The sequence below is a fragment of the Carcharhinus amblyrhynchos genome, chromosome 23 (genome assembly GCF_965287045.1).
Source record: "Carcharhinus amblyrhynchos chromosome 23, sCarAmb.v2.hapA, whole genome shotgun sequence".
NCBI classification, from domain to species: Eukaryota; Metazoa; Chordata; class Chondrichthyes; order Carcharhiniformes; family Carcharhinidae; genus Carcharhinus; species Carcharhinus amblyrhynchos.
The window spans coordinates 31,376,735-31,397,928 of NC_137346.1; the positions used below are offsets into that span (position 1 = coordinate 31,376,735).

General features: G+C 42.2%; 1 protein-coding gene across 1 annotated transcript; it reads left to right on the forward strand.

Moving 5' to 3' along the window:
* The first annotated feature begins 1,073 nt into the window (after positions 1-1,073).
* Positions 1,074-16,585, forward strand: tbl2 (transducin beta like 2). The gene is made up of 7 exons (XM_080210827.1): positions 1,074-1,224; positions 4,513-4,643; positions 8,193-8,377; positions 10,879-11,030; positions 11,610-11,736; positions 13,104-13,256; positions 16,113-16,585. The coding sequence occupies exons 1-7, from the start codon at positions 1,104-1,106 to the stop codon at positions 16,567-16,569; spliced, it is 1,326 nt and encodes a 441-aa protein (XP_080066953.1). The 5' UTR covers positions 1,074-1,103; the 3' UTR covers positions 16,570-16,585.
* Positions 16,586-21,194: the final 4,609 nt, after the last annotated feature.

Sequence of the window (21,194 nt, forward strand, 5' to 3'; positions counted from 1 at the left end):
ACTTTGATCTTTCTCCACACCCTAGCTATGATTGTAACACTACATTGTGCACTCTCTCATTTCCTTCTCTATGAATAGTATGCTTTATCTATATAGCGCACAAGAAACAATACTTTTCACTGTATGTTAACACATATGACAATAATAATCAAATCAAATCAGAAATAACCCTCTCTCAGCCTTTTTCAGTGCAACATGTGTTCAGCAACAGGGAAGACTCTCCCATTGATTCCATTTGGGAGGCATGATGAGGAGATACTGGCATTGGACTGGGGTAAACACAGTAAGAAGTCTCACAACACCATGTTAAACTCCAACATGTTCATTTGGTAACAAACTCCACTAGCTTGCTTCTTCTTCGTCAAGTGGGAGTTCTGTTCACAAACAGGGCATATAAAGACACAATTGTGTTTGTGGCATTTGCTACCAAATAAACCTGTTGGACTTTAACCTGGTGTGGTGAGACTTCTTACTCCATTTGGGAGGGCCAGATTAGTTGCTGATTGATTTCTACAGGCTCTTAATGCAATTATGGATGTGTTTGGTACAATGCAGAATTGTATTTTTACTCATTGGACGGACATTCTTGTTGCTGGCGGTCAACATTTATTGCCCATCCCCAGTTGCCCTAGAACGATAGTTGAGAGTCTACCACATTGATGGGGCTCTGGAGTCACATGTAGGCCAGATCTGGTAAGGATGGCAGAATTAATTCCCTGAAGGACATTAGTGAACCAGGTGGATTTTTATGACAATCGACAACAGTTTCATAGTCATCAGTAGATTCTTAATGCAGGTATTTTTGTTTGAATTGAATTCCACCATCTGCTGTGGCAGGATTCAAAAGCGATAATACCACTAGGCCATCACCTCCCCCCCTAAGGTTTGAAGTTACTGAAACTTCAACAAGTGGAGTGGCACCTACCAAGTGGGACTTTCTCCCAACTTCAACAATGACCCAAATAGCCTAGAGGACGTGGGCGGGGTTTCAGGCGGCACGCAGACTGCGTGCTGACGTCATTCACCACGCCGACATCAAAAGCGTGCTGATGTCACCACGCCGTGCTGCCACGCGCGCTGACGTTGCCGTGCAGCCGGGCCCCATGGAGCCGCTAGCCATCCTCGCCCTGTCGCTGCTGCTCGGCGCGATCATCGTCTTCATCTCGGTCGCGGTGACCGGATCGCGGAAGGCGGTGCCGCCGGAAAGCAGCAGCATTAGTGAGGGTGAGGAGCCGGGGGGTAGGGAGAAGGAGGAGGGCGGGTGGAGTAGCCGGGAGGTGGGGGGAGGTAATGGGAGCGCCGGCCCGAGTCCCGAGACCGCCTGGCAGCGCCTCCTATTGGCCGGATGGGCGGGGCCACCTGGTTGCTCCATTCATAAAATGTCAGAGGGTAAAGAGTAAAGGGCAGCTGGAGATTGTCACACTGCAGCTAGTGATAGTGTCGGAGGGCAGCTGGAGACTGCAGCAAGTAATATTCAGCAAACATTAGAGACACAAGGAAAACCTCACTGAGAGTGAGAGCTTTGGGAATTACTGTCCCAAAATCAACTTTTCACCCTACACTTAATGTACTTTTTTATTCATTCAAGGGACGTGGGTGCTGTTGTATGACAAGCATTTGTTGTCCATCCCAGTTGCCGTTGATCAGAGAGCCAACCACATTGCTGTGGCTCTACGTGAGACATGTAGGCCAGACCAGGGACGGATAGTAGATTTCCTTCCCTAAAGGATGTTAGTGAATCAAGTGGGTTTTTTTGATAATCGACAATGATTTCATGGTTATCATTAGATTCTTAATTCCAGATATTTTTTATTGAATTTAAATTTCACCTTCTGCTATGGCAGGATTCAAGTCCAGTCCCCAGAACATTTCTGCGTTTCTGGATTCATGATCTAGCGATAATACCACTAGTGATCGTAGTCTAGCAATAATAACCTTAGCCATCACCTCCCATGTCTGAAATTGTTTATCTCTGCATCCCACAGTAGAAGCTAATTTAGATCTAAATTATTCACTGATCTGCTGCTTCCCTTGTCTTCCTAGGGAGTCTGTCCCCTAGATTTGACCACTTGCGTGCTAATCTCTGGATGTGCACCTCAGATCCCCCCTGCAGGATTTATTTGGGAATATCGGAGGTACTACATGACCTGTTGAGTATTTCCAACAGTATCTGCTCCCCATCCTCATCCTAATGCTTTACTGAGGTGACTCGGGATAATGGGTCTGCAGTGAAAGGAAATAACTTGTTTAGATAATGCTTATTATGTTCATCCCAAAGTGCTTCAGTCAATGAAACAATTTCTGAAGTGTAATCAACAGTTGCTTTTTGTGGGCAAACATGGCAACCACTTTACACAAAAGCAAATTCCTGCACTTAGCAATGAGACGTCACAATATTAACGGATCCAGTGTGACTTAACATATTTAGAACCATCCTCCTAATTCATACATTTAGAAATTTCTGTGTCCCCCCCTCCCAATATCATTATTTATATTTATTTGTCACATAGTAATACTGGTGTTTTCAGCTCCACTGCTCTGCCAGGAAGTGTTAATCATTTTGTATGAAAAAAAGTTCATCTATTTTTGTTTTGTATACTTGGTTGGTTGAGGAGTAAACACTGGCCAGGACATATGGGAAACTCTCATGACAGGTTCTGAATAGTGCCATGGAATCTTTTACACCCACCTGAAAACAGAAGGGATGTCATCTGAGAGATGGTAGCACTCCCTCAGTATTTCGTTAAAATAATTGGCCTAGGTATGTGATCGAGTCCTGGATTGAGTTTTAAACCGTTCTTGCTCAGAGGACAGACTATTAGCTTTGAAGTAAGGCCAATACAGACTAAGCCTTTTGCTGCAGCACACCTCAGCATTGAAACATTCCATTCTCCTCAGCCCTGTTTCTACTGAGGAAGAGGAAGCGGAAGCATAGTGTGGACACATGTATGATTGCACATTATGTTAACCAATCTTGCTTCCTATGTCCCAATTTTGATTGATGCCTAAATATCTATAATAGGAATTTTAACGTAAGTGGCTGTCTATCATGAAGTGGTTGCAGGCTACATTTTTTTAGAGGTTGCAGCAACGCTTGGAGCAATTAACGACAGGCATTAACCTGCAGCATTACACACCAGGATTGTATGTGATTTACCAATCGCAATTTATCAGGTGCCCAGCAGTATTATGGAGGTGGAATGTGCTTTAAGTGCACTGGTGGTAGTCTTGCCCTTTTGTTCTGGAGTTTGGTGACACTGCAATGGGAATGTTAGTGTTTTCCAGAATATGAGGGATGCTTTGGTCTTAAATCACAGTGGAGTGGGAGTCTATAGCTTGGCAGAGCTGAGGAGTACCATATTGAGTTTGGCTCATTGGTAACTTGCTGATGTCACTCAGCAGTGAGTGCAAGAAGCCGTAAGTATGATTGCACAAGAGAAGGTTGGAAATGTTTAGCAGGACTGCCTTATGACTTTTTAAGGGTTCTTTGTGCACACTAAATTTGTTGCATTGCAGTTGTTACCTGGAAATAAGCACCTATTATCTGCCTTTCTGTCCGTGCCACGTCTCTGTTATCCAATTCTTTCTTTGATTCTGCCTTAGTAATTTGAATGTTTGCATTTTGTAATGGTTCTAAAGGCTAAATGATAATTGGACTTTTAGTAAAAAAGGAGATCAGGAAACATATTCTGCTTGTTTCTCTATAGTATCTCTGGTTAATACACTTTTCAAAATTTGGAGTACATTCTGACTGAAACAAGTATTTATTTATTTTTCTTTCTCTCTTGTGCATGCCCCCTATTCTGTGTTAATGAAAAATGTGTTAATTTTACCTCAGATTTCACAAGTAGTCCTTTAGCTCTTCAGTTTAAAAAAAATAGATTTTATTATATTTGGGAGAGAAGCACAATACCAGTTGCCAAACCTAAATGTCACGGATGTATCCGGGGAATTCTGCACATGCTCAGGCAGCAGAATGTCTCTTTTTTTAGATAACAGTGTCACTGTTCGAGGCAAATATTTAAACTCCCAATCTCAGGCCCTTGGGAAATGTTAAGGCCCCAAAGATTATTGCTGAGATCTTCTCCCTCTGTATGGCTCAGGACAGTCAGTGCTGAATCCATTGAGCACTTAGGATGCTAAACAACGACAGCAGAGTACTAGAAATCCAAATGGGTGACAGCTTTATCGTGTGTTAAAGTCATGTCTTTGGTGACCATTATACAGAATATATTAGACAAGGTTTTGTTTCTCTTTGTGCCTGTAGAAATCCAGCATAGTTCAAAATCTGTTCACATACGCATGTTGGCTAAAGTGTATTGTCTTTGTTCTTGCTTCCTTCTCTAGTCGCTATCTGTGTCCCTCTCCCGAGCTGCTGGCCGTGCTGCCCAGCAGCAGATACAAGCACATATGGTTGAAAACTTTGGTTATAGATATCTTGGTATAGAGAGGCATTTTATTTAATCGTTATTAAAATGTTAGTGAACTGAAGCCGTCTGTTGTCTCATTTAGAGGACAGTAAAGTCAGTAATGGTGTGACTGACAGAAGCACAGCATCAAAGAAGCAAAAGTTGCAGCGTCCACGTAAAGAAAAATTGCAGCAGCATGTTTTTGCCCACCCACTGCTGGCCACTTCACTAAAGGTAAGGACTGGTTGCTCCGTCATGCTTTGATAAAATGTTGTTTTTCAGCAATATTAAAAGTAAAGAACTCTAAAGCTATACAGAAAATCTGTCACAACACTACTTGCTTCAGCAGCCATATTAATATTTGAACAGTAACTGAGATAGAATAAAATCCCTTCAGTGCAGAAAGAGCTCATTTGGCCCATTGACAACAATCCCACTCGGGCCCCAGCCTCAAAACCTCACGTATTTACCCTGCTAATCTTCCTGACACTTGGGCAATTTAGCATGGCCGATCAACCTAACCTGGACACCTTTGGAGTGTGAGAGGAAACCCACGCAGACGCGGGGAGAACGTGCAGACGCGGGGAGAACGTACAGACTCCACACACACAGTCACCCAAGGCCGAAATTGAGACTGGGTCCCTGATGCTGTGAGGCAGCAGTGCTAACCACTGTGCCACCCAAGTCTTACTAATATCTATATTTCAATAACAACTTGCATTGATTTAGAGTCTTTAATGCAGAAAACCAATCCAAGGTCTATCACAGAGGTGTAATAATAAAGGAAAACAAAGATTCATTCTTGACTTCACCTTTACGTGGCTGACCATGTTTTTAGAGCTCTGATCTTCTATGCAAGATGCAGTACAGAGGAAAAACTCTGGCAGATACTGGAAATCTGAAATAAAACAAAAAATGCTGGAAATGTTCTGTATGTCAGTCAGCATCTTTGGAGAAATGAGTTAATGGGCGGAATTTTTTGTGCCTGTGGTGGGTAAGCACATAAAATGGCATAGGTGCTCAGTACACCATCTATTCTATAATACATTTAGTATGAACAACATGGTGGAAAGGAGGTTGTGGTTAAAAGGGTGGAAAGGAGGTTGCTATTTGTGGACTGTCCTTTGTTGAGTAACCCCCCCCCCACCCCCTGACCCACCGACAACTAAGACCTTCCTTCCTGATGCCCACCTGGCACTGCCGGAACTGGTGGAGCTGGTGGCAAATCCATTGGGTGTGATGTTCACTTCAGTGAGGGGTGGAAGACCCACTTGGCCCTTGTTAATGAGCCCACAGTGCTTTATTGCTACTGGGCTGCTCAGTATGGCAACATGATTTATTGGGGGGGCTGGGGGTGTATTATTCAGCCCAATGTTTCAGATTGTGATGACCTTTCATCAGAACTGAGGAGAGTCTCAAATGTAACTATTTTTGGAAGCGGAAGGGAGGAGAGTGGATGAAGAAAAGAGAAGGCCTGTGATAAGATGGAGGGCAGGAGAGACTAAAGGACAAAATGTTTCATGGTACAAAAGCCAAAGTGAGTGATGATGGGCATAGTGGAGAAAATAGTGTACCCAGCTGAGATATGAACGTCTGCATGGCAGCTGTCCCAGTACAATATGAAGGAACAAAAAAACAAGATAAAACTGAACCAGCAAAAAAAAGAAATGAAACACCTTCATTCAGTCCATAAGTATAACCATTCAGCATTTTAATTTTCCACTTTGCTACCACTCTAAGCTTTCCATGATCTGTGACAGTGTTCCAATGAAGCTCAATGCAAGCTTGAGAAAGAGCATCTCACCTTTTGACTCTGCACTCTACAGCTTTCTGGATTCTACATTAAATTAGAAACTTTAGATCTTAACCCTGCCTCCATTTTGTTTTTTGCCCCCGCTGGTTAACATAAACTCTATTCTGCAACTGCAGCTGCTGTCTGAGCTCCTGAGTAATTCCAGCATTTTCTGTTTTCATTTCATGTAACAGCCACTGCTGTGCGGGATGTTTTATTCATGCTCTGCATCTTGGTTTGAAAAATTCATGATGCATGTCAGCATCCATTTCTCACAGCTCCTTGCTGAAAAGCACATCACTGGGAAGCTTTTCTTGACTCTCTGGCATAACATTTGTGTAGCTATGGCAAAAGAACAATAAAGGATTTGCCTCCATAAGCTTTGACCATTTTTTCAGCGCAGAGCAATAGTGTTCTTCAGAGGTTCTCTCCTGTCTGACAATGATTACCTTGGCAAGTCCTTCCCATTCAAATAGAAACATAGGAGATAGAAGTAAGAGGAGGCCATTCAGTCCTTTGAGCCTGCTGCACCATTCATCACAATCATGGCTGATGGTCCAACACAGTAGCCTAATCCTGTTGTCTCCCCATAACCTTTAATCCCATTCACCCCAAGTGCTATAAACTACTGATGGATGCCACCCTCTGAGGTTAGCTTCATCCAATCATTGTTGGGCATTGGTCACGTATAATTTTTCCCTGCCTGATGATTAATGAGTGCTGAATTTGTACATTCTTCCCATCTGGTTATTGATGAGTGCTGGGTGTTTGAGATCTTCCCCATCTTGTCACTGGGATGTGGCTTTGTGAGCTTCTTGTTCAATCAGCTGTGGACACCAGATTGTGTAATTCATCTCACACTAATAGATGCTGGCTCTTGAGTTCTTCTCTGTATTGTCATTGATCCCCTGCATACATTGGTCAGTGCCTGTCTCTGATGTTAAATGTGGAATTCGAAACGAACATCTATTGGCAATACTGGAAATATTGTCAATAGATCTGCAATTTTTAATGACAAATTCCTGTGAGCCACTACTTGTTGGTAATGATACTGGAGGAACTCTGTGCCAGTACCTGTTGATGATTCAAAAAGCTTCATAGTGGTAATGGTCATATATTTTTACCCAGCAAATTTATTGTGCATTTGGATCCGCTGTAACTATCTTCTTGGCATTATTTTCTGCCGTGGGCAGTTTGGACATCTTAATTTTTATGGGGGTTGACTCACACTACTCTCTCTGTCTTTCTATCTGTTTGCATGATAGTGTAACCCAGGGTGTGACAGTAATAGCCCTTGTGATCTGGACATGGTATTCGTGTGATTCGCATGTGTACACTTCTTCAAATTATCCAAAGGTGAAGCAAATGAACACTTGGTGCTACACAAAAATGAGCTGCTTTATTTCACAGTAAGATGAACATGCAGAACAGCACTTAATTCAACCTCTATAGCTTATATTTGTGCAGTAATAAAAAAGGCATGTTATACTACCCACATCAGCGGGCCATCCTACTTGACTCAAATTGAGACAGCAATTCTAACTAGATAAAAGCTCTCTAACAATCCTGCCTAGCTTCATGACTTCACTGATTTTCAAACCTAACTGCGTCTATTTCTGTTTTATCACTTGCTGCTCACAGTTAGAAAATGATCTACTGGATTTCCTCCTAAATGTCCAGTGCCAGTGACTCCCCAACACAGTAGGCACAAAATGTTGTGATTACTGAGAAAAGCTAGCAAATTATTTATTATTTCCAATCTGAGAAAACACCATCAAAGTTGCTTTATTAGCAACTTTATTACCTATTATCTCGGATCCTTTTGTTAAAATGATGCTATGCACTTGAAGCATTTTTAAAGTAACACGTTCTGTCCAACAAAGAATTATCAGAAGATTCTGAAAAATGACACAAATCTTAGTATAGATGAAGCATGTATTTTCAGTGACTTGAAAAGATACTTTGATTGAATTGTTACTTTGTTTTTAAAGAGTCACAGTGGGAATGTCAGCTGCCTGGATTTCAGTAGTAATGGAAAGTACCTGGCTTCCTGTGCTGATGACCGTACAGTGCGAATTTGGAGCACAAAAAATTTTCTTGAGCATGACCATCGTTGTGTGCGAGCTAACGTTGAGCTTGATCACGCCACACATGTGTGCTTCAGCCCTGACTCCAGGTAAAATATGATTTACTTAAACATGTAATCATAGAATGCTTACTGTATAGAACAAGACCATGTGGCCTCCCGTGTCTGTGCTGGCTCTCTCTGAAGGTATATTTTTTCCAGAGCCACTCTCCAACCTTCATCCCATAGCTGTACATTTTTCCTTTTCAGATATTTATCCAGTTTCCTCTTGAATGCTTTGATTGAACTTGCTTGCCCTATGCTCTCAGGCAATGCATTCCAGATTCTAACCACTTGCTGCGTAAATAAGATTTTCCTCATGTTGCCTTTTCTTCTTTTGTCAATTACCTTACACTTATGCCCTTTGGTTTTTAATATTTCCCCTAGTGGGAAACATTTTGCCCTATATACTCTATCTAGATCCCTCATAGTTTTGAATACCTCTTTCAAATCTCTTCGCAAACTTCTTTTCAGCCTCTCCAATCTGTCCTCATAACTGAATAGTTTCTCATTCCTAGAACCATTATTGTGAATCTTCTCTGCATCATCTCTAATGCCATCATATTCTCCCTAAAGTTTGTTGTCCATATCTGGACACAGTACTGCAGTTACGGCTGGGCCAATGTCTCATACATATTTAACTTAATTTCCTTACTTTATGTTCCTATTGATAAAGCCCAGGAAGCTATATGCTTTATGCTCTGTCAACCTGTCCTGCGACCTTCAATGATTTATACACAAAGGTCCCTCTGTGCCTTCATCCCTTTCAGCATTGTACCCCTTATGTTGGTTCTCTGCCTTCTTCCTGGAATCACTTCACACTTCTCTGCATTAAGTTTCATTGGCCATGCATCTTCCCATTCCACCAACCTGACTTTTTCTTGCTGAAGTTCTACACTATCCTCTTTACAGTTCACAATACGTGCATCCTCAGCTTTTAAAATTGTGCTTTGTACATCAAAGTCCTGGGTAGTTACAAAAAAAAGAAAGAGCAAGGCCCTAACGTTGATCCCTGAGGAGCTCCACTACAAACCTTCCTCCAGTCTCAAAAAACAACCATTCACCACTCCCCTCTGCTTCCTGTCACTCATGATGTGGGTATGCCGGCGTTGGACTGGCGTAAACACAGTAAAAAGTCTGACAACACCAGGTTTTAGTCCAACCTATTTATTTGATAATATACTCACTAGCTTTCGGGGTTACCCCCTTCGTCAGGTGAATGGACTCCTGTCACTCAGTCAGTTTTGTACCACAACTGTTGTCTTTTATTCCATGAGTCCTAACTTCGCTCATATCTGTTGCCTTCTAGAAGTCCATATACATCACATCAAAGGATTTTCCTGATCAACCCTCTCTGTTACCTCATCAAAAAGTCAAGTTAATTAAATTAATTTGTCCTTAACAAATTTGTACAGGCTTTTCTTAATTAATCCACATTTGATCATGAATTTTATTGCGTATTATCCTTTTTTGAACAAGGTGTAATATTTGCAATTTTCCACTCTTCTGGCACTAGACCTGAGTCTAAAAAAGATTGGAAAATTATGACCAGTGCTTCTACAACTTCACACTCAGTCCCTTGGTATTCTTGGATGCATCTCATTCAGTGCAGGTGCTTTATTAACTTAAAGTACAGACAGCCTATTCAATACCCTCTTATTAATTTTAAACCCTTTAGATGTTTGAAATATCTCCTCTTTTACCTTGACCTGCTCAGCACCTTCTCCCTTTGTAAAGACAGATACAAAGTACTAACTTGAATTGTAAAGACAGACACAAAATACCAGCCATATCCCCTGCCTCCATGTCTAATTCTCCTTTTTGGTCGACAGTCAGTCCCACTCCTTTTACCACTATTTTACTAGTTATATGCTTACAGAGGACTTTTGGATTCCCTTTCATGATAGCTGTCAGTCTCTTTTAATACTCTCTCTTTTCATCCTCTGAACCTTCTGTATTCAGTCTGATTTCTTGTTGTATTCTCCACCTAACATGTGTCATAAGCACACTTTTTCTTCATTTTTATTTTTATTTATTTTGCCAGCTCAGGTGCTCTGGATTTCTTTGCCCTACCTTTCCCCTTCATGTGAATATACCTTGTGCCAGAACTATGTCTTCTTTAAAAATAGACCACTGTTCAGTTATAGCCTTGTCTGCCAACCATTGATTCCACTTTACTGAGGTTAGAACAATCCATATCCCATTGAAGTTGGCTTTTCCTCCATTATCCTTATTCTGGATTGCTTCTTGTCCTACTCCATAGCCAACCATTTTGGCATTTAGAATTTATATATTATTGGAAGAAACTTATTTTGCAGCTCGGGTGCAGCAAACAGAATCTGTCTTGCCAATTAGCTAGGTCTAAGTTGCAGATTTGGTAGAACCAAATAAGTAACTTGTCAATTTATATCTCATGATTGTAATTCCATCCAATATTGATCTTTCAGTGTCTGAATCTTACTGTTTACTGTTACCCCTGAATATTGGTTCTTTAGCACTTGAGATGCCGCCTGCGTGTTCATTTAGTTTTCTTTTTAATTCTGCTACTACAGAGCCTTCATCACTTGGTTGGCAAATGAAGAAACAATCCGGGTTTTTAAAATGAGCAAAAAGGATGATGGCTCATTTGCATTCGCTGCTGTGCCTGAAGACTTTCCAAAGAAGCATAAAGCTCCCATTGTGAACATTGGAATTGCAGAAACAGGTGTGGGCCTTCATCCAATGTTAGTGTTCGCTTCTCTCTGCTCTGGGAGTTCATTCTGTGTTTGGTTCACTCCTTTTGGTTGGGAGGTTTGACCCAGTGCCTAGTTCTGTTCATTTTCCTCAGCTGGAAGCATTGACCCTGCATTAGAAAAGCTGGTCTGCTTTATTCCTGGTTATTCAGTTAGAGGAGGTCGAAGGCTTCTACCTGAAGGCTTTGAGATATTTATCAGTAATGGAGAAAGTTACTGAGTTGTTTTATTATTTGTGATCTGAGAATGCATCAAAGTGAATTTGTTAACACTTTATGTACCTATTGTCTCAAAATCCCTGTATTAACTTGCAAGTATTTTACATATACTATTGCTCCAAGTACATTGTATTCAAATGGTGGAAACAACCCTAGTCTGTGACCATGATCTGGGATGACTTGCCATATTACCCATGTCATGGGCTAAGTGGTGGGCACTGGCCTTTGCTTAGTTAGTAATTACATGCCAAAGATGGAGTAGGACTGTCAACTATAAATATTCTGAACAGAGCAAAATATATTAACTGTGAGTCTATTTAATTTTAATTGTAGGAAAGTTCATTATGTCTGCATCAAATGACACTACCATCCTGATCTGGGACCTGAAAGGAGAGGTTCTAGCTACAATTAACACTAACCAGATGAACAACGCATACGCCACAGTGTCTCCTTGTGGAAGGTTGGTGTCATTCACTTTGGCATTAAACAACACAAACCCAGCAGCAATACCATATATACAGTAAGGAAAGGGAAGGCCAACACAAAAAGCCCTATTGGAACTGGTCAAATGCCACGTTGCATCCAGCATTTGAGCTGTTAACATAAGAACATAAGAACATAAGAAATAGGAGCAGGAGTAGGCCATCTGGCCCTTCGAGCCTGCCCCGCCATTCAATAAGATCATGGCTGATCTGTCGTGGCTCAGTTCCACTTTCCCGCCCTCTCCCCATAACCCTTAATCCCCTCTCTTATCAAAAACCCATCAACCCGCTTCTTAAAAATATTTAGCGAGGCAGCCTCCACCACTTCAACGGGCAGAGAATTCCAGATATTCACCACCCTTTGAGTGAAGAAGTTCCTCCTCAACTCTGTTCTAAACCGCCCCCCCTTTATCTTGAGGCTGTGCCCCCTAGTCCTACTGTCTTTTTTGAGCGGGAAGAGTCTCTCCACCTCTATCCTATCCATCCCATTCATCATCTTATACGTCTCAATGAGATCTCCCCTCATTCTTCTAAACTCTAACGAGTACAAGCCTAGTTTATTCAGCCTCTCCTCATAGCTCAATCCCCTCAACTCCGGTATCAGCCTAGTAAACCTCCTCTGCACTCCCTCCAAGGCCAAAATATCCTTGCGCAGGTGCGGCGCCCAAAACTGCACACAGTACTCCAGCTGCGGCCTCACCAATGCCCTATACAGCTGCAGCAAGACCTCCCTACTTTTATATTCTATCCCCCTCGCTATGAAGGCCAGCATCCCATTCGCCTTCCTGACCACCTGCTGCACCTGCAGGCTGGGTTTTTGCGACTCATGCACAAGGACCCCGAGGTCCCTCTGCACCGTCGCCTGCTGCAGTTTTTCGCCACGTAAGTAATAGTCCTTCCTACCATTCTTCCTACCAAAGTGGACCACCTCACACTTGCCAACATTAAATTCCATTTGCCATTTCCTGGCCCATTCGCCCAGCCTATCTAGATCCTTCTGCAGACTCTCCACACCCTCCGCACAATTTGCCTTTCCCCCAATCTTGGTGTCATCAGCAAATTTCGACACCCTACACTCGGTTCCCTCCTCCAGATCATCTATATAAATGGTAAATAGCTGAGGCCCCAGCACCGACCCCTGGGGCACCCCACTAGTCACCAACCGCCAATCCGAATAGCACCCATTGACCCCCACTCTCTGCCTCCTATTTGACAACTGTTGCTTCACATTGTTGTCAATCTTGACTGTATCAGGTGCTGCAGGCAAAGATTGTGTCAAAAGTAGATTGCATGACTTTTTAAAAACGTTACTTGATGGAGTGTGGTGCCATTTCCATTTCTGCAGGTTTGTGGCTTCATGTGGTTTTACACCAGATGTGAAAGTTTGGGAAGTTTGCTTTACCAAATCGGGCACATTCCGCGAGGTGATGAGAGCATTTGATTTAAAGGGTCATTCAGCTGGCATTTATTCGTTTGCTTTCTCCAATGACTCCAGAAGGTGAGACTGTACGATCCCCTCACATACAGTATCTTAAGTAGTATGTACTTGTTAAAAAGCATTCACCCCACCGATTTCAGTGTTTATATACATGCAACGACATGTTTCAAACAATTGTGACAGATATATTGTTTCATGGGCCAAGAGAGGCAGAGTTTGCAGAGAAACTAAAGGACTTTTGTGATCACAGTTTTAATGTGTTTTTGACAAGCATAGGATCTTGTCCCGTGCCATCATGGTGCTGTCAAAGATCTCCCAGCCACCAGGCCAGCACAGAGAAAAGACCTTAAACCATTTCAGGGAAAAAAAAATCCTGAGAAATTTGTCTTTAATTCCTCTGAAGCGACCAAAACAGGAGATGAGTGACTGTTGGATATATCTCTCAGTGCTCCACCTACCTCGTGTTAGCTTCAATATCTGTCATTGTTAGAAATCCAGTTTCCTTGTGTCCCTGACGCAATACTGTACTCACTGCACAAGTTATTAACCTGTTCCAGAGGTTGATAACCCTCTGTAAATAGAAGACTTTCTGGCTGCTAACCTGAATCTGTTGTTGCAACTGTATGTATTTTCCCTGCTCCTCAACCTAATATAACTCAAATAGTTTATTTGCAAGGACTGTTCCTGCTTCCTTCATTAGTTTAAAGAACTTTTAACAAATCTCCTTGCAGTCTAGACCTTTCTAAAGTTAAAAAAGAACCTACTATACCAATTGCTGTATCTAAATGCTCTCCTTTGAGCCTTTTTCAGAGCCTCCGAATCAGCTCCCATTTGAGAGACCAAATTTAGATGAAATATTTTAATAAGGACATTTCTTCCACATCAGATCTAGCAATATAATCTTTTATGTTTCTGACACTCATTATGAACTTACTGTAATAACTTGGTTCCTATTCCACACAACAGCCTTACATTCTGAATCCTCCACAATGTACAGTGGCTTTCTGTTCATTTACATCCGTTTGCACCACTTCCACAACCAACCCCCCCCGCCCCACCCCAATGATAGTATGCCTATTTAAGCTAAATGATATTCACCAGATGTTTGGATCTGTTGCAAGCATGCACTTTATTCTCCATTGCTATTGTTCAAATAATAAAGGTGGTGACAAGCAGTAGTCCCAGGACTGATTCCTTCGAGACTCAGTCACCACAGAGCCGTTGTCAACTGTAGTAACTTTCAGTCTCAACAAATACGACCAATTTTTTTCTATTTACCCAAAGATCTGCCTACCAGTCTCGCAGAACTACATCATATTGAATTGCGACACAATATGCCATTAATCAAAAGCTTTTTGAAAATATATGTATACTATGCCAACTGAGCAACCTATATCCACCAACTTAATATCTTCATCAAAGTAATTTAGCAGGTTAATAAGACCTGGCTTTCTTTACTAGAATCCACATTAAGAGTCTCTAACAATCCCTTTGCAGTATCTCTGATGATACCTTGTTGCAACTTTCCGGCTGCCAAAGTCAAACTATCATTTTCTGGTTTTGGTCTTGTTTTCCTTATTGAAAGTTGGCTCCATCTTTGATAATTGGCACCATATTTAAATAATGATCTAGGGCTCAAAAAATCTGTTTCCAAATTCTTGAACAAATATCTGTTGATGAAGACTAAGAAGATTAGATTACAGTCTTTAGGTGCTTTTCACTTTTGGATAAGCAAATCAGAGATCACAAAAAGATTAACCCCCGTGAGTGGAGGGATGAAAATGTGATTCTTGTTGTACCAGATGATTATATTTTCCTTTAGTTTGTTCATTGTGTAATATGTGCACAGTCATTAACCTCTGTATATTGGGTAGTTATTTAATTTAGTTGACTGCTCCATTTGCTTCTTGCAGTTCAAGAGCAGAATGGACAAAGTCCTGTGAGCCGCTCACCGGCTTTCAGTTAGGTTTTAGTGTTTGAACTGATGAGAACTAAGAGAGGTAACAGTCAAGGTATTACATTTTAATGTATGAGCTGCTAGTGAGTTCTTAATTGGTTTGTTGGGATAAATCATTTGGTAGTGTGTTCAGAATGACTTACTAACTTAAATTGTTAATGGTTGGTTGGAACATAAGAACATAAGAAATAGGAGCAGGAGTAGGCCATTTAGCCTTTGAGCCTGCCCCGCCATTCAATAAGATCATGGCTGATCTGAAGTGGATCAGTTCCACTTTCCTGGTCTCTCCCCATAACCCTTAATTCCCTTGTCTGTCAAAAACCTATCCCGTGACTTAAATATATTTAGCGAGGTAGCCTCCACCACTTCAATGGCCAGAGAATTCCAGAGATTCACCACCCCTTGAGTGAAGAAGTTCCTCCTCAACTCCGATCTAAACACCGCCCCCCCCCCCGCCCATCTTGAGGCTGTGCCCTCTAGTCCTGCTACCCTTTCTAAGCGGGAAGAATCTCTCTATCTCTACCCTATCTGTCCCTTTCATTATCTTATATGTCTCTATAAGATCCACCCTCATCCTTCTAAACTCCCAACGAGTACAGACCCAGTCTATTTAGTCTCTCTTCATAGTCCAATCCCCTCATCTCCGGTATCAGCCTAGTGAACCTCCTCTGCACTCCCTCCAAGGCCAAAATATCCTTGCGCAAGTGTGGCGACCAAAACTGCACACAGTACTCCAGCTGCGACCTCACCAGTGCCCTGTACAGTTGCAGCAAGACCTCCCTGCTTTTATATTCTATCCCCCTCGCTATGAAGGCCAGCATACCATTCGTCTTCTTGATCGCGCTGTTGGAAGCTGTTGAAATTATATAATCTAGTGTTCTATGCGATTTTCTTTTAGGAAAACAATTTACAGGTTTGGCTAATTATTGAAACACTTTTCTAATTTGTTTCCTGAACAGAATGGCAACAGTTTCTAAAGATGGCACCTGGAAGTTGTGGGACACTGCTGTTGAGTACAAGCAACAGCAGGACCCGTACTTGTTGTACACTATGAAATACAATGTCCCTGATCCCTGCCGAATCGCCCTGTCCCCTGATGCCAGGGTGGTAGCTATCTCCAGTGGCTTTAACATCACAATGCACAATGCCAAGACGGGCAAGCAGGAGGAAGAATTTTTTAATGTGCACGGGGAGGAGATTGCTGACTTGGCGTTTGACATCAACAGTAGGTTTTTAGTTTCCTGCGGTGACCGTGCGATCCGAGTCTTCCACAACGTGGTGGGATACCGTGCAGTTATTGAAGAGATGGAAGGCAGGCTAAAGAAAGCAACAAATGAAGCAATGCGGGAGAGATTGCAGCAGCAGATTGATGATGCACAGAATGCTTTACAGGCAGTGTATACAAAGAAAGAATAAAACTGCAACAAACTAATGTTGCCTTGGCTTTTTGTGTTTCTGGATCTCCTCTGTAAGCTCAGAGGAATGTCTGTGACTTCACTTTAACTCTACATTATTTGTACGCAAAGTGAATTCAGTATCCCTTGCCATTAGGTTTCAGCCATCACTGAAAGTCATTCTCGAGGACCAGTGGAATTTGATGCCCAGCACTGAATTTGAATGTGTTGTTTTGAAGCAGAATTTCTCTAGATGAAGAAAATACAAATTTTCACTCTTTATATCTGAAGCATATTCTTGTTTATTGCTTTCTATCTCAGTATCGTAACAGTCGGCAAATCAGATTGGCAGTGAATTGACCTTAAATATTAAGAATCTCTTGGGATCTGTTGAATTTTTATTGAACTGAATTATAGATTTTAATACAATGCAATGGAATGATGTAAGTTCAGAATATTACTTTCTACACAACTCTATACCCATCTGTAGATGTAGAAAACACACATTTCCTTTTACCAAGGAGAGTTGGTGCAGACTCCGTGGGCTGAATGGTTGCCTTCTGCACTAGGAATTCCATGATAACTACTTGTAATTTTTTCTTAACGAAAACAAAATACTGCAGATGCTGGAAAACAAATATAAACAGAAAATACTGGAAATACTCAGCTGGTCGGGCCACATCTGCTGAGAGAAACAGAATTTTTCAGGTTGATGACCTTTCGTCAACCAGAACAAGTTAGTGATGTAGCGGGTTTTAATCAAGTGCAGAGGCAAATAGAGCTGTTGAGGGTGGAGATTGGTGTAAAATCTGGGATAGGATGGAAGGCAGGAATAATGAAATGACAAAAAGGATGTTCATGATGATGCAAGGCAAAAGCAGATAATAATGGAATAAGAAAGGAGAAAAAAAGTGGGACAAGTGAAGCTGTAAATGCCAACAGCAGGATCATTATCAAAAGTGGCTGCTTGAAAAAAATGGGAACATCAGTTATGGTCTGAAATTTTTCAGCTCCGTGTTAATGTTGAAGGCTACCCAATCAAGTGTTGGTCCTCAAGCTTCTTTTGTGCTTCATTAGGACAGTGCAGAGGCCAAGGACTGAGTGGAGCAGAGAATTAGAATGAAAAGACACTGGAGTTCAGGGTCTTGCTTGCAGACTGAAGAGGCGCAGCAATGAATCAAGTATAGACTGCCCAATTTGGAGGAGCTGTGCCCCATGAGCACCAATTATCATGTACGAAATTGAAATGAGTACCAGTAAATTACTGCTTCACCTGGAGAAAGTGTTTAGAGCTCTGAAAGTGGCAAAGAAGTTGGTAAAAGAGCAGGTGTTGCATCTCCTGTGCTTGAAGGTGTCTCCTGAAATCTTGGAGGTGAAGATACAGTCTCTTTGAAAAGTTGAAAGTGATGGTGGAGGCAAAGATGTATTTGGTGGTTGCATCATACTGGAAGTGACAGAATTTGCAGATGACGATGCATTGAATGTGGAGGCTGGTGGGGTGGAAGGTGAGGACAAGAAAAACCTATTGTGATTCTGGAAAGGGTAATAGCAGAAGTACAGTAAGTGGGGGAGATACCATTAAGGGCTTCAACAACCATGTTGGAGCCATATCATTGGTTGAAAGAAAAGAAAGATCTATCCAAAGCAATGATATGGCAGTAAGGATCATCAGGATAGATATGATAGAGAAACTGAGAGAATGGAATAATGTCCATTATAGGAAGCAAGGTGAGAGGAAATGTGACCAATGTAGCTATGATCAGTAGGCTTACAATATATATTGATCATTAGCCTATCTCTAGAAATGGAGAAAAGGAAGATTTGGAGGTGAGTCATATGAACATAATGGGTGGAAATTGGAATCAGAGTTGAAATTTTCCAATTTGGAGTGAGATCAGAGTAGGGCATTGCGTCAGCCACCAATATACCAGGAAGGGGACCTGAGTAGGATTGGAACAAAGAATGTTTGCTGTATCTCATGGGAGGATAGGCATAGCTGGAATCCATATGGATTCCCAAAGTAAATATGGAAGAAATAAATTTTCCTCTTTTAATTGACATTTGTCATTTTTTTCATAAACCAATAAAACCCACAGGAGATCTTCTCAAATAATTTTGACACTATTCCCCTCCTCCTATCTTCGCCCTCCCTGACCTCACTATCAATGGAAAGGGGTTGAGTGGGCATTAGTGATAAAAGTGAATGGATGACATCCAAGTTAGTTTGGATTTCAATTAATGTACTGGTTTAACTTGCTGATCATTTGTTAATCTGGACTGCAGAACCTATGGGCTCATTAACAATGGGGGAGGGGAGGGCGGGGGTGCAGATAGCTCACTGCAATGCTCCATGCTGACCTGCCCCCACTGTCATAAAATGCTGTGGACCAGTTAAACGTGGCATATGCCCGTCACCGGGACCCATGTCAATTGGCCCACAGCTCTTCACATCCCAGCAGCACCAGAACCTCATCACTGAATGTGGCCGGGAACTCAGGAGAAGAAAGAGGAAAGCTAATGGATCCCCAGAGCGAGTAGATCTGGGGTCTTGGGTAGGGAGACATTGGGTAGGCTAGGGAGGGGGCAGAGGGTGGATTTAAGGCTGTGGGTGAGTAGGAAGGAAGGCTGGATTCGTTCTTAGAAAGGCCACTCTACACTAAGTAAAGGACCTTCCCTGATAAGCGAACCCCATCTTTCTTCCCATCCTCTGAAGAACTTTTAAAAAGATGGTGCTGCTCGTTCCTGTCTGACTACCGCCATGAGTGGACACGAAGATGGCGGGGTGAGCACCAACCTTATTTTGTGTGCCCCATTGCCCTGCCCAAAGCATATCTGGATGTCATGTGTAAAATACAGCCTTATGTTGAGTTGGTTTGTTGGGTGTGAGGCATCAATCTGTCCTACTTATAGAAAGTTTAGAGATGTTGCATAAACTTTCCACCCTTGGTTGTGGTGAGATTAATGTTGGTGCTTATCAAATGAGGTATCTTCCTGTCTAGCAGCAGGGAGGGGAGTGTATGTTGATGGGGGAGATTGTCAGATGTCAGTAGATTTCAGTCACTTCATATGGCTGAAGAAGTGAAGAGTCTGTACTCAAGCTCCTGATCCAATAAGAATTTGTTTGTTCATTCAGTTTAGAATGGTTAAAACCTCTTCTACATTTTATGATAGACATAATTTGACCCAGCTTAAACAGTATCTGGTTTGTTTCTTGGGTCGGAATCCTCCCAACCTGCTCGCTGCAAGTTTGATGGCCAGCAGGTATGGAGAATCTGGCGGCAGTCAAAAAGTCAGAAACCCGCCAGCGTAAAAGTACATGGCAATCCTTCCAATAGTAGGTCGTCATCCTGTCGGCAGTGGGTGCAAGCACCATTTGAAATCATTTGCATCCAGTTATTCTCATTAAATGCTCATTAAAACAGCTGTCCACTGGTGTCCTCTCACGCCTTCCAATCTTACATCATGCCAGCAGGAAATCATGTCAGCGTCAAACCCAATTGCTAAGAAGTGGCAAGAGATGTTGAGGTGAGTGCGAAAAAGCTCTCTGCCATAGTGCTGCAATATTCCTGATGTGCTCTCCAACACTGTGGAAGGGCAGATTGCTTCCTGCCCACCATCTCGTGCTGACAATAGGGAAGGAGAGCTGTGCAGGGGGCTGGAATGGTGGTAGAGTGAGGGCTCAAGATGGCAGGCAGAGGGATAAAGAAGTGGATGAAGATTATGAACTATGGAAGGGAGAGGGAAGCTGGACTCTGTCAGGCTTACATGAAGAGTTCACAAACAAGCGTGTCAAAGTGTAGTGATGAAGAGTCCAGAAGAAACAGGTAGAGGTCCAAGTGAGGTATGGGGCACCTCACTGATGATGGGTTTGGGGGAGGGGGATTTGAATTGCAGAATATACTTATTCTTGAGGCTGCTAGCCTTTTTCCTCTGGGTTGCTAACATCCTGTACAATCTAGAGAAGAGTTAGGATGGACAGAGTGACATGAATGTATTGGACTGGTATTTAATATGACAATGGGACCTTCAAACCTCTGAGCTGAAAGTGAGCAGGCAATTCAGACCCTCCAGGAGAGATGGAGAGAAACTTGCCTGTGCATAATTAACAAGGTTTTAAGTGCAGATTTTGGCACAGGATCCTTTCATTCTTGGTGGGACATGTACTGCTGCAGCTACCCACCATTGTACTTAGTCTCAAAATGATAGAATCCTGCCTTCAGTCTTGAAATTGAACCTCTGGTTTTGTGTTGCATCAGTAAAATGCTGACCAATTTTACCGGCAACCAGTTACATATGATCAAATATATGAATTTGGAGCAGGAGTAGGCTATTTTTCCCCTTGAGCCTGCTCTGGTATTCAATAAGGTCATGGCTGATCTGGTTTGGTCTCAATTTTCACTTCCCCTTTTATCCCCTGTATCTTTACATTCTTGATAATAGAATCAATCTAACTCAGTTTTTAAAATATTCAATGACCCTGCCTCCAATTTTCTCTGGAGAATAGAATTCCACAGCTGTCGACCCTCTGAGAGAAATCAGTTCCCCTCCCTCTTAAATGGGAGACCCCCCTTATTTTCAAACTGTTCCCCCCCTCCCCCCACCCCCCCCAGGTTCTAGTTCCTTCCATAAGGAGAAACATCCTGTCAG

Excerpts from the sequence above, each read along its gene's own strand:
- tbl2 (XM_080210827.1), top strand. The coding sequence starts at position 1,104 with ATGGAGCCGCTAGCCATCCTCGCCCTGTCGCTGCTGCTCGGCGCGATC. Across the intron at positions 1,225-4,512 it reads AAGCAGCAGCATTAGTGAGG|AGGACAGTAAAGTCAGTAAT; the intron begins GTGAGGAGCCGG and ends TGTCTCATTTAG. Across the intron at positions 8,378-10,878 it reads TGCTTCAGCCCTGACTCCAG|AGCCTTCATCACTTGGTTGG; the intron begins GTAAAATATGAT and ends CTGCTACTACAG.